Source organism: Micropterus salmoides, unplaced genomic scaffold, assembly GCF_014851395.1.
Source record: "Micropterus salmoides isolate LMB-PRFRI ecotype aquatic unplaced genomic scaffold, ASM1485139v1 Ms_hic_scaffold_23, whole genome shotgun sequence".
Taxonomy (NCBI): domain Eukaryota; kingdom Metazoa; phylum Chordata; class Actinopteri; order Centrarchiformes; family Centrarchidae; genus Micropterus; species Micropterus salmoides.
The window spans coordinates 15352828-15366736 of record NW_024041484.1 but is presented as its reverse complement, the minus strand read 5'-3'; the positions used below and the strand labels follow the sequence as shown (position 1 = coordinate 15366736).

The 13909-nt window shown below is 41.4% G+C and overlaps 1 protein-coding gene and 1 long non-coding RNA gene across 2 annotated transcripts in view; both read left to right on the top strand.

Annotated features, from left to right (window-relative positions):
- chchd3a (coiled-coil-helix-coiled-coil-helix domain containing 3a) overlaps positions 1-6838 on the top strand; it is a 69567-nt gene extending 62729 nt beyond the window's left edge. Inside the window, 2 exon segments of the mRNA XM_038738735.1 lie at positions 2410-2545; positions 6149-6838. Of these exon segments, the coding sequence (XP_038594663.1) occupies positions 2410-2545; positions 6149-6172 (160 nt within the window). The 3' untranslated portion in view covers positions 6173-6838.
- A 2576-nt stretch (positions 6839-9414) lies between these two features.
- LOC119918334 lies at positions 9415-12787 on the top strand. Its single transcript, XR_005447421.1, has 4 exons — positions 9415-9486; positions 9571-9640; positions 9911-10092; positions 11535-12787. It is a non-coding gene; the product is annotated as an uncharacterized LOC119918334 (long non-coding RNA).
- Positions 12788-13909: the final 1122 nt, after the last annotated feature.

The following is a 13909-nucleotide window of genomic DNA, read 5'->3' as shown; positions in this document are numbered from 1 at the left end:
TCGTTCAATACCCTGACGCAGAGCAATGGCCTTGTCATGCCTCCTAGCAAATGACTGAATTTCTCCCCTGTGGATCCACAAATACAGAACCTTCTCCACACCCAACAGCATAATGTTTTAGTCTGTGCTCAAAGTGGTAAGGCACACTGTGGAATCAACCAAAATTAGAAGAAATTGTTCCACATTTTATGAAATATGCTTATTAGTTTGCTTGAGTTAGATAAGAAGATGGATACCTCTCCCATGTCGGCACAGTAAATTTAGAAGGTACAACCAGCAGCTGGTTATCTTAGCTTAGCGTAAAGAATGGAAACGGGGGGAAGAGCTAGCCTGACTCAGTCAAAAAGATGACAAAATCCACCTAACTGCACCAATAAAGCTCACTAATCTTGTTTGTTTAATTTGTACTGAAACTCAGGTGTAAAAATTACAAGTTGCATTGATGACAACACTCGAGGAAGCCCTGGTGCCCGACCAAGAAATGGTCCTGCTTCTAGTCTCTGGCTAAGCTAAGCTAACGCTCTCCTAGATGTATCTTCATATTTACCATAAAAAAAACTATTCCTTTAAGTGTCCAAATTGACTATTTTCGTTCTTTGCAGTATTCCACACTACCATTTTAAATAGAATTTTTCTTACCCTGTTTGGCCTCTGAGCACTGGATTAGATGGTGAATGATTAACTGCATTGATTCATCGCACTACTGTGGAAGTTGTTGAAGGTGTGGAAAGCAACTCTCATGTTGTCACAAATTGTCACTGACCTGCACTTACAAGGACTATAGATTTTTCCATCCTCCCTAACAAATATGACCATATGGTGATGCACTTACGTACACATCTCCACTGCACCAGCTTCCTGCTGCATTTCACCCTGGGTAATGACCCATGCGACCAATCCCCTGCTTTGTATCCAACGGAGAGGTGGGGGGTGGGGGGGTAATTTCTCACTCCAGGGGGCAAATCAAACATCTGATTCTGCCTGCAGGGGCAATACTCCTTTGAGATCTCCGGAGTTGCTGATTGGCAAAAATCTCTTTCACACCCGTGCAAGGCGTTCAGTGAGGCAGATGGGTTGTCCTGAGCACTGGTGTGAACAAAACGATGACACCACCATTAGCATAATAGCCCTAGCATGCGCATGTGTCATCATTATGGGTTTTTATGGGGTGTGTGAAGAGACGGACAAAGGCAGTTAACGTCGAGCAAGACACCAGGGCTGGTGGTACATCCTACTTCTTAGATTGGCTGACGGACCAACCCTCATCTAACGTGAGTAAGAGTCCCATTTAAATGCACTGAAGTTTAGCATTTACCATTAAAAGTGCTAGAATCTGGATCATACTAGCTAAGACGGCAGCACCAAAGATGCAGCAGACCTCAAGGACATACTTGAGCGTGCAAAGCTAGTGATGTGTACCCTATAACCAGACTAATTAGCATTCACAGTCTACAACAACAGCCTTCTCTTGGATGCTAAAAGATTGAATGTCTATTTAGACCAGTGCAAGGTGACAGCTACCCAGTATTTAATGGTTGGCACACTCATGGAGCCTTCCTGCATCAATGGATGGATTCACTGGTGCCCAGTAGAGTGATCAATACTCTCCTGTGAGGCCTTTAAAGGATTTTTAAGGGTAAGACATAACAACCAGTTTACCAGAATGGTATGCTTAGCTTGCTAGTAATTTTAAGTACATTATCATCATCACATTGCAACAAGTAAGCCTTATTGTTTATCTACATAAAACCAATGCCATTTACGCATTGATTTGCTGTGTTAGCTTCTCTTCTATGCAGTCCCATAGCACTGATGAATGTCCCTTTTAAGATGATGAAGCCATTGTTGGAAGCTTTAATTGTCCCTTTTTTAGAAAGTATGCAGGCCTTTCTGTCGATATGTTTTAATGCAAACGCTGACAAGGTCATGACAGCAGGTTTTGGGGGCTGGATTGACCTTTGACTTTCTTTCCAGCCGATACAGTATATTTGATTCTTGCTTCAGGTGTTTTGTACCAGAATGACAGTAACAGAAAAGGCAGGGGGTGTACACAAACTGCTGATTGCAGTATAGCTCATTTGGCTCTCTTGAGACAAAAAGGAGCAGCGATATTCTCATTTTACAACAATATGTCTTTTTCCGTCTTTTGTTCTAGATTTCTATATCTCATACTCATTTTGTCAACTCTATCTGCATTGCCCATCTTCTATGTACTCTTCAATTTCTGTCCACCTCTGACTCTTTTGTCACTCACGCATTTTTCACTCAGTCCTTTTCAGTCAACACTTGTATCCCTTTCTCTTATCTCTCTTCCCTCACACTGTTCCTCCTGCCACATCCTCCCTTCCACTTTTACACCAAATTCTCCCCCATTTTCACACAGTTTCTCTCCCGTTCTCACCCCCACAGGCGGTATGAGATGTACCCTGTGTGCGCAGATCTGCAGGGCGAGATCCTCACATGCTACAGAGAGAACGTTGGGAAAACCCTTAACTGCTCCAACATAGCATCCCTTTACCTACAGTGTGTCAACAACACCAAACAGGTACGTATTTACTGAACTAACCTGTGTCACTTTTCAGATCTCATTTGGACATAATTTGCTACACTTACTAGCATCGTTTGCATATGAATATTATGTGTATGTGTACTGCATGCTTGTTAAGTGAAATAAATGAGCATTTCCATGGTGCAACGGAATTCTTTGTACCATGAAACCCTTACAAATTTTTTCTCCTTTGTAAAGAATGACAAGTATGTGCATGTTCCCTCATGGACAGATGATATGTATGTTGTAGCACCTCCTAATCCTGTAGTGTAGCTTTTAGTTGACTTAATTGTGTGTATTACAAAGTAGCCCTGTGTGTGTTAGCTACAGAATGCGTCATTGGGCTCATAGATGTGTATGTAAGTTACAATACAGCAGCCCATCCCTTTCTGAATGTCTGAATGAATTAATATAACATACACACTAGCATCCATTTACATGCGCCGCCTTTTTGCTTTTAGACAGGAGAATATAATTTCCACTGGGCTACTGGCGCCTGAATAAAGCTCACTCTAAATAGCCAGTTTAAACCTTACGATCTATTTCCATAATACCTGCTGACACAGGCGTTCCCCGACTGTCTCTGTGTGCATGTGTTTTAATGTAATAAGACCATGGGAGTAGCCGCTGCTAGTTGGATACCATTGTCCTCTCTGGAGCTCTCTCCTTTCATTGACAAGTGCAAATGTTTTTCCGCCCTCTGTCTCCCACAGTCACACACTGTATGGTAATAGTAATGTCACTCAGGTTGCTATTAACTTGATTCCCCCTCTCTCACTTTGCAGTATGTAACATCCATTGCCCCCAACAAGGCTCAATTTACATTCATGGAGCCTTTTTATTAGGTTTTTTTTTTTTACAATTGCATTGTTTTGCCAGAGTTTTGTGGCTCTCACTCACTCTCGTGGGTATTAGTATAAGATCTAAAAGTCAGATGCTGGCAGATTTTTAAGCTATACATCATGTAAATTGCACAATGTTTTATTCATTGTGTGGATGTGTGTGCACGCATTTAAGAAAGCTACCTGTAGCCTCGTCAAGATTCAGCAAGGGTACATTCACAGTCCGGATGCTGTTATGATGTTGTAAATTGTTTGGAAGCAAGCCTGAGACGATATGGTAATCCGCTTGTGTTTATCACCCCGCGGCAATCACAGCGCACTCCTGTTCATCTGTGCTTATCTGTCTAAGACTTGCTTTTAAAGTCATTAGGTGCAAAAAAAAAAACTGTTCTGTGATAAGGGTTTAAAGAAATAATATGCAGAATTACACACCCGAAAAAAAAATAGGGGGAAGGAATGAAGTAGGATTGATATGATCTGATGCAGCTCTGTGATTAGGATGTTTACACAGCTTTATCAGAGCCGAGCAGGAAGCTGCACCGAGAAGAAATGTCAGAGGACATGGCTTTGACCTCTGGAGGTCAGAAGATCCCAGCGTGCCCTCTAACAGCCGTCCCTCATCTCTTGCCCTTTCTGTCGAAGACGCTTGATAGCCTAGCATAGCTCAGACACTTTTCATACAGCAAAATCTCTTTCCCCTTCTTCGTCCTTCCCCTTCAAATCTTAAATTCCACTGCTGCATCGTGGGTATAGATAGGGATGTCCGAGATGCCATCTTACTGAGGATAAAAACCAAATCCCCTAAATCTCAGTTTTACAATATTGACCCCTCAACTGGAGTCAGCCAAGACAGAGCCTTTGTCACTGATAATTAACGCTCTTATCGCCACAGCCAGTGATAACATTTAGACCCACTTTCGCTCTCTTTTGTGGCCTCTATGCCCTGCCACCATTCCTCCTTCACTCCCTCCATCCACCATCCCTTCATCCCTAGTCACATTTCTAATGCATTCAGCAGTTAACAGATCCAGATAGCAAACTGTGAGGAAGAGGCAGTCGAAGGACAGATAAAGTCGCTTTCTCTCTCGCTCTATGAAAAAGAGTTTATCATGGAAGCCGATCTCTCCATCCACTGCTTGCCTCCTTATTCCATATTCTCGCTGCATGACTGCCTCTTGCTCCCTATCTTTTCCTTCTCTACTTCATTTTTTAGACTGACCCTTCCATCACACTTTTACTCTCAAAGGGCCAAGATAGATCCCTGTTTGTGGTTTCAGCGGGTGCTATGTTTGGAAGGATCGAAATAAAAAAGGAGCTGGCTCATGTAACTGCTTCAACATCACCTTTATATTGACATTTTAATGAAAATCGCTCTTTAATGAGTAAGTAAATCTTGTCTCAGTATTGTTGCTTTTGACTCCATGGATATGTTTTGGTCATTACATTTAAGTTCTACTAAGATCTGAGAACATATTGGTATTGCAATAATAAACACAAGCAGACAAACAACCATCAAGGTGTTAAAGACCCAGGTTAGCCACACTTACCTGAATGAGAAATCAAATGTCAAATACAAACTTAAATATGTTAACAAAACAAAGAAAAGGCTATTTTCATTGACGTAAAATCTTTCCCACAAAACTGACAGTCGCAAACTGCAAGGGCCTCCCTGTGCTATGAGGAGAGAGGCGCACCTTGCTAACACTTGCACAAATGATCTTATAAATTCAGCCCATGTTTGAGGCAGAATGCGTCACATCACAGTAAACCCGGCCCTTAGTGTTTCTGCTTTTCATTCAGTCACAGTGGGCCCCTGACTCAGTTTTTAGCGCCACAGCAATCTCTGGCCTCATGTTACATTACATAGAAATGAGCAGCGAGGTACTCGGATTTCAAATTTAGAATCCAGTCGGTAGCTGCTGATACTGTCCATCACACACTTTCTGATATCCTGAGCTGAGGTATCAGCATTGGGAGAGAAAAAAAAAGTATGGATGAAATCCCTTAAAGACATGAAAGGATGAGACAAGTTGTAAACAAGCCAGTAGTTTAGCCAGTTTACCTAAACAACATTATTTCGAGGGATAAACTGAAAGTGTGGAAACCTCAGATGTCAATAATAATCCCCTAATGCGTACGTGTGTGCTACAGAAAGTATTGGAAGTGAAATTTTAACCAGTAGAATCACTATTGTTTATCGCCCTAGAGTTCATCATAGAAATGAAGCAATGTTCCCAGATCCCAGCAGTGACTTTGGTACTGTAGATAAAATGTTATTTTAACCCCCCCCCCAAAAATAAAGCTCAAGTTACTGACGTGAATTTCTCTCCCATTCTTAGGCTGATCAGCGAGAACGAAGACATTTTTCTTTCTTTCTTTCTGTCTAATTCCCTTCCTTATGTTGCGTATTTCTGGTCTTTTTTTTTTTTCTTTCACTCTTCTCCTCTTTGGCAGTTTTCATCCAGGGGCATCAGCTGCAATAGCCTGGTTCAAATGGTTATTGACAGGGAGTGCTGGGGATTTGTGGTTGCACTTATCGCTAACATGGAATCCACTGCCCTCTGGTCTTTTCTCCACTTCTCAAACTCACTCCATCCTCTTCCCTTTTTATTGCTCTCTCAAGCCTTCCTCTCTCTGCGTTGTTTGTCCTGTGTGACATAATATCTTTCTCTCTGTTTGTTTGTCTATTTAGATTTAGACTTTTTTTAGTTGCCCCTCCATTACACTAAAGCACTTTTCTCTCTGTTTTTGTCTGCAGAACAAGTTGAGGGCCGGGAGTTAAGGAAGAAAGTGGAAGAAAGAGGGAGCAATGAAAAGTTTATGGTGTGGGGTTACTTATTATCGACGGACTAGACAGACCAAACCGGAGTGGAGAAAGTGAGGAATGACTCAGCACTACGGCACACACCCTCCAAACCCAGTGGTGAACCGAACCAGACTAGAGACACCGAACACAGCATCCTGAGAGAGAAATAGACATGTTTTCCCCTTGATTCTTATCTCCTTCCCCACCTCTCTTCCCTTTTGTCTATCTCTCCTGTGAGTATGTAGGGAGGCAGTGACGCTGTCTGCTGTTGCAGCAGGGGCCGACCGCACCCAGCAGGGCTGAGCTTAGCCCACTAGAAGGACAGTAAAAATTAGCCAGAACAACCACAAGAAAGAATGCCATCTCTGTCATAGGTCACTTGGACCCATCCCCTCTTACTCCAACACCGTTAGGAAAATAAAAGTCTATTTTTATGAATAAAAGTCAGTCCTATTTTGTTGCTGCTTCTAATGCACTATCCTGTACACAAATGCACATGTACGCATCTTTTTCTTGTTTGCATCTGTTGTGTGAGTTTGTGTGACGTTAATAATGTAACGATCTGCGTGTTGAGTATTCACCCAGACCAACACTTGTGACAATGTCTGATCAGAGGAAATAAAAGACGAAACGATGCAGGAACTGTTGTTGAACTTTTCTCCATAAATATTCAGCGGCTCCACGTCCCGCGTGTTTTATGCTAATTACAGCAAGCGTTGTACATCTTTGATGGATACACGGCCCTCGTGTTGTCACGACGACATTTTTGCCAAACACAGTGAATGAGCCCAAGAGAGAGGGGACTGGAGCGTGGGGGAAATATTTGTCCCAGATGTTCTGGTTCATAATCCATCTTTCTCTCTGTTTCCCTATCTGTCTGTCTTTCTTTATATAGCTCTGTTGTGTGATTCCTCGGTGCACGCTAGCTATTCAGGGAAAGAGCAGGGAGCTCTACCTCTTCTTTATCCCCTCATTGTCCCTCTTTTCTTTTACTTATCTACTTCTTTCAGTCTTTCTCTTCCTCTCTTCCTCTTCCTTTGTGGAGTGTGTTTCTTCGCTGCTCAGTCTCCCAGGCTAATGTTGCCTTGGAGGAGACGGCTTCTCTACGCTGTCTGCACTCTGCCAGACTCTGGGTTGGGCTTAACTGGATAGACAGACACAGTATGTATGTGTGCAGCCATCCACACACTGTGTATGCTCTGTGTGTGTGTACGTCATAGGGACCTCGCCTGGGTTTGATGTGGAGGCAGGTGACCGCAGAGGAGACGTTATCTCTGCATCAGAAGAAGAAAGTGTGTGATGGATAAAGCGAGAATGAGTGAGAAAGCCTGTGTGTCTGTGTGTGTGCAAGCATGTGATTCATTGTGACTAATCCCCCTATGTCTGTCAGTCAGCTGTCCTTTTGCTTTCCTTGACTTTAGGAGGCTTGAAGGGGTGAGGGCTTGACTTTGTTATATAGCCTGTGTGTGTGCGCGCGCGTGCTCACGTTGAGGGGTTTTCTAAAGGTTGGGGATAATGGGTATTGGGGTTCATGGCAGGTGTTTCTCCACAGAAGAGTCTATTTTTTTGCCCCCCCCCCGCTTGTTTTTCCCTCTGTGACTCTGACATAAGCTGCACGACTCCTCTATCTGACCCAGCTACCTCCGAGCTAAGATAAGTGATTTAACGGTGTATTCTGTCTGTAATGAGATTATATCCCCTCTGATATAATTAAAGGATGATTAGAAAATCATGAGACTCAAACATGGGGCTTACCTTTTCCTTTTAAAGGCCTCCACCATGACCTCAATGACCTTTTAAAGTTGCAAAGCTGCTTTGAAAATACTCCATCTCAACAATAGCTGAGAGTCGCTAGTGCTCTTTCCTCTTCTAAAGCCACAAAGAAATGGGGGTTTTTTTCAGCGCATTTTTCTTCTTTAGTTAAATGCATTTCCTGAGAAACAGTATGTTAGGGAAGGACATAATGCAATTTAAAATTAATGTAGTTCCATATTAGACCACAGAAGTCACTTAAAATCTACCATTTATCGCTCACTCTTTGAGGGAGCTGAACGGACAAAAAATACTTGTTTTTCTTTTTTGACATTTGAGTATGACTTCAGTGAGCATGGGCGTGGTATTTTAAAGGGTTACTTTGGATCCGAACTAACGTGTTAACTAACTGATCGAGGTAGCGGTGCACCAACTTTCGTTTTCTGTGAGTTAAAATTACTGTTTTTGTCAAAGAAGTCTGGTAGTTTTGAAGAGAACATTGGTAGATATGACAGCAAGGCTGCATGTACACTGTTCTTTATGCATTTACTATATATATCTAGCTAAACAGCATGATAACATGAAAGACAAAAAAAATAGTGATGAAGCAGAATATTTAATGTATTAAATAGCAATGAATGGAATGCGGGATTAAACAGCCTGATAACATTAGTTTTAACCTAGGCCTTCATGTCAGCAGTAAATAAAACGACTAGTAATAAAAGCAGAATATTCAAATTAAAATGATCATCAAGGTCAGTCATTTGCCTCCTGGTAAAACAATAATATCTGGTCAAAATGCAATTGTCTAATTGGTAAGTGTCAGTAAACAGTAAGCAACTGACCTAAACAAAATCTCAGAATAAAAAAACAATTGTTTAAATGCTCAATGTAGTCGTCAAAAATTTGTTCTCAGTGTGCAAATTTACATATATAAATATTATAGCATTTTTTTTTTATCTCAAAGAAGGCTTCTCATTTGAACCACCCTAATGTCTTTACCATGGTAAAACCCTTCTCAACAAGTGTAGCTGAGATGGCCTTTAGCACTGAGATGCGCCTAAACATGGAAGTGAAGCTGCACAGTGACAACAAACTGTGTACAAATGAATACTGAGGTCCTGAGGGGTCGAGGATGATGGAGGCGGTGGAGAGTGAGGAGAACAGAATAGAAAGGTGAAAATAAAAAAGAAACATTGGGTTATAAAATAAACGGATGCTAAACACAAATCTCATTGACCTTTGAACAGCCATTCAAATGTTTTTTTGTTACTTGAGCGATCTGCTCTCCGTTTGATTTTACTAGTGAAGCATATGTAGCCCAGGCTTAATAATGAGAAACACTATTTAGCTGCCTGACCAAGTCACTAAGGGTTAAGTTTCATTTTTCTCATCATCATTGATGGACTTGGCAAAATGGGTGAACTGTATGATGCAGTGAGCTGACCAATCAGCTGCCAGCTAGACTGCGTTACAGTTACGCCTCTAGTTTCGCGTCTCAGCACGTTCTTTTGGCGCCTGCACCTGAGCACCACTTGGTAAGAAGAGAAGCGACATGGAGTGAATTAAACAAATTTTGTGATCATTATTGCTTATTCTGACTATACCCTGTTGTAATATAGAGAGTGAAAGAGAGCTGTGCCTGAATCCACTGTTGTCACGGAGCTAAAGGCAGTGAATTCCGCAAAAATGGTGAGTTGTTTACCTGGCGCTAGGCCTCAGAGTTCGTTAGCATCCATGCTAACAGGCCCCAGGCTTTTGAGGCCCATTTGTATTTTACCTAGCCTGCTGAGTTTCCGGTGAGTTTGTTTGCATTTATGCTAATCGGCGCTAAAGGAGAGAGCGATTTTGATATTGCATTGTAGGTGTACTGAAATATTTCACTTTATTTTATAGTAGCCTGTAGCAGTCCATTTATTCACTGAATGGTAAGTGAGCGAAATGATTTGGCCTTGTTTATAGGTCAGGTTTTGGTAAAGAGTTGGAAACATCTTGCAGCTGAGTTCCATTCCACGGAGTGATACCGATCCAACGTTCTTCCAGAGATTCATAGATTCCCAGTCCAGGTGGCTGGGTGGCGAACCAACCGTGTTTGTGACTCTAACTTTAGACGGATTGCCAGGATCTTCTTCATCTTTATTGTGGTAGGGCAAACACTAACACAAACTTAAAAGGGCCCCAACGGTGAAAAATTGTCAATAAAGGCAAGTGGAACCAAGGACGAACTGAACTCAAAGAAGCTAAAAAGAAAGGGATTTTATTTACGTGCGCACTTTATTATTTGAGTTTGTTATTTTTCATAACTGTCATTCTGGTGTGGTATTCTTTTTATTGACATTCAATTCTCAGGCTCTTAACAATTTAGCATCTTCTGATTCTGGTCCACATTAATGATAACCTCAAAGACTGCTTTAGACTACTACACCTATGTACTTTATTACTACCTCGTAATAAGGGTTACACATATATCTTTTAAGAACATTTCCTTTAACAACTTTAACTTATTATTGAACATTTCTATAACATCTATAACCTCAGGAAAATCTGTTATCGAGCAGTAAATGATATGGCCAGCACTATCAGGACTCATACATTTACCCACTAAAAAGGCTACATTATTTCATGCCAACTTACTTTATCATCGTCTGTGCTCATGACAATGCAAAAGGTTATGATAATTCTTTAAGGACGTATAGGAAGACGTTTAAGGTCTGTCTCTTTATTAGCCACTGATTTGACACGCCAGGAGACATGTAATAAAACTGACAAATCACAGTCATGCACAGTGTAGGAAGGAAATGTGGGGTACATTCAGAGTGTTGATGAAATCAGCAGTGATGAAACCACTCATGCTCTCCGCTCTGTATATTTTCCAGCTTTTTTGTCCTCTGTCTCATGGTTAAAGAATCTGCACTACAAAGTCATTTCAGACTTTTCACTTCACGCATTTTAAAGCCTCGGCAAGTACAGTATGTTGGTGTTCTGTGATGCTGTGCTAATTCCATGCTGATCTTTCTGTTCATTGTTGAACTGTATTGTTAATGTACAAGACCTTTTACTCTGCGCCTCTACCCATACTGTAGGGTATTTATTTAAATCCGCTTCTGACAGTATGACTTTTGCTGTCTTTGTAAGTGCTCTGTACTGTCTGTCTATATATTAACTTTGTCACTGCCGCAAACACCAGTTCCTGTACTGGACTGTGTAAAGCAATTAGGTTAAAGCTACAATTTAATTTCAGTGCTTTTATGATATTTCAGGCCTACAGAGCCTCTGCCCCCCCCAAAAAAACCCACCAGAATGCACTCAGCTCTGCAATACAAAGGAACATGATGACTAATGACATTTGATTTAATGACCTTTAATGACCAAAAAAGTAGCTTTTCCCTTTAAAGTTTTCCCACACTCTCTCCGACTCTTTATCCGTCTTTGTGCCTTTCAGTGTTTATCCAGAGTCACACGTTTATCCTCATTCTTCTGTTTGCATTTAGTCTCCTTTTTTGTTCTTTTGTTCTGCCTCACTCTCCTGCTCTTTTTCTTACTTTTTCCCCACTTCTTTCATTCTTTGACTCTCTAACTCATCAAGGATACTGAGGAATAGGCCGGCAGCCTGAGGGGCGGATCTGTTGGCGGTGATTGGCTCTCCTTGCTTGCCAATGAGGTGTGAAACGTCTGCCACGCTGCTGTAACTCTTCTCTGAGGGCCACCCTCGTGTTCTTGCGTGTGTGCACACAGACACACACACACAGTGTCACACAATATGCTTCAGATAGATACAAATGTATTCACCCGCACAAATTAAAAACACAACAGAAGACAATGTGAAAATGTGGTTATAGTCCTGTCTAGGCAAGGAGACCTCGTCCCGTTTGGACTTCAGTAAGAGTGAACACACACACAGAATTGTTCTTGGTTGCCAGCGATGCCAGTGGGGCCTACAGATGAGAGAAGACCGTCACACACTCTATTCTAGTAATGGGCAGGCAGATGGCAGGCTGCTCTGTAGCCTCTGCTTAGGCTGATGGCTCTATTCATCAGGCTGCTCGCCCTCCCTGCAGCCCTGCACTGGGCCACAATTTATAGAGCTCTTTCTTCCTCACACTCCCGTCTGCTATTCTCTCTTGCTGTTATTTATTTGTACTTTTTTGTTTTAGTCTGCGCCTCTTCTCTTATTTTCTCAGAGTCTATGCTGGTGTCTGTCTGCTTGGCACCATAAAAGGCTGTTTCATTTCAGCTAGAAGTTCTGCTGCTGGGGGAGTGAGTTATTGGCTCTATTTTAGAAAGTGCTGTTACCTTTCCTGCCTTTTTTTCATTTGGCAGACTGAAGTTTTGGTCATGCAAACACTTTTTGGAGGCAGAAGTGCTTGGTGCAGAGGTAGTCTCATTGTACTGACTGAGGCCCCATCCACACTACTGCGTTTGCTATGTTTGCACCTCCTGTCGAGACTAAAATGGTGAAATCAAAGACCTAAAACGGAGAATTTTGAAAACGCTGCTGACCCCGTTTTTCGTTTTAAAACTCTGGGTAGCGTTTTAGTGTGGATGGGCAAAAACGGAGGACTTTAGAAACATTGGCGCAGACGCTGACATTTGGCTCTCTGATTGGGTCTCATAAGTCATGCAAAGTAGAAACAAGATGCTACTGACATTCGACGGGGTATTTTTATTAAAATATTTTGTACCGTGCCAAGTACGCTTATACACTGTGTATTTCACCCTATTTACTTTGACGACTCCCATTCTGTTTTCCGCCACTACAGTTTAATTCCAATGTTATGTTGAGGAACAGTCCCAGCTCGTTAGTGATCCATGCAAAATAAAATTTGGTGTGGTCCTTCATCTGTAGTACTTTATTTTATTCTTCTGTAACTATGGAATATACCATTTGCTTCATATTTACACTGGCACGCGTAGTGTCTGTGAATGGCCACTAGATGTGCGTTTTCAGTTGTTTTAGTATAGATGGAGATCAACTCTGATACGCAGCTAAAATGCTGTTGTGGATGGAGATCATATTCGTTTTAAAACGAATTGAGCCAAAGCTGGTTCACTGCAGTGTAAGGTTATCTACCTTGGAATAACAAACAAGGAAGTTTTAAAGTTCAGTATTTTTGGAACTAGGCCTACTCTTTCTTGTTTGTGTTTTTACAGAGAATAAGCAGCTGGTTAGCTTAGTTAGATTCTTGTCTGGGAGCTGGGATCAGTGACTACAAGACAAGAAGAAGCTACTGCTCCCAGCCAAGAAATAGTCTGGTACATAACCCACTGTTAAACCCAAACTCTTTTTTTTGTACCAAATAAACACACAACATATAACATGTTATTTTGTGAGCTTTAGAGGTACTTGTAGGCAAATTTACTGGGCTGGCTGTTTCCCACATTTTCTAGGCTTTATGTTAAGCTAAGCTAACTGGCTGCTACATATGTATAATTACCAGAGATATGAGAGTGGTATCAATCTTCCCATTTTACTGTTGGATAGAAGGGGAATTAGCGTGTTTCCCAAAATGTCAAATTATCTAAAAGACAAGTGATCATCAACAAAGAGCTATAAATCCCTCTGTAATACAAAATGTCTGAAGTTTAGTATCTACATATGAACATAACATATCAGTGAAAAAACTCAGCACATTGCATAAGTAAGTTTAAGTGCTTTTCTTTTCTCGCCAGAGGTTAATTTGACGAACAGCTTTTTTAATTGGTAACAGTTATGTTATGAGGTTAACAAGTACAGAATGTCAGTTAAATTAATTTTAATTACATATAAATCACAGGCTTTCTGTCCTGGTGTGGAAAAGCTACAGAGATAAAGGACTATCTGTTGAATAAGTGATAGAATGGGAGCAAAGGAAAGAAGAGGAAGAGAAGGAAGATAAAAAAACAAAAGATATGAGGGAAAAGAATGTAACAAATACATGGTTGATCTGTATCATGAAAGCTGTTTAAAAGATTTGACATCGG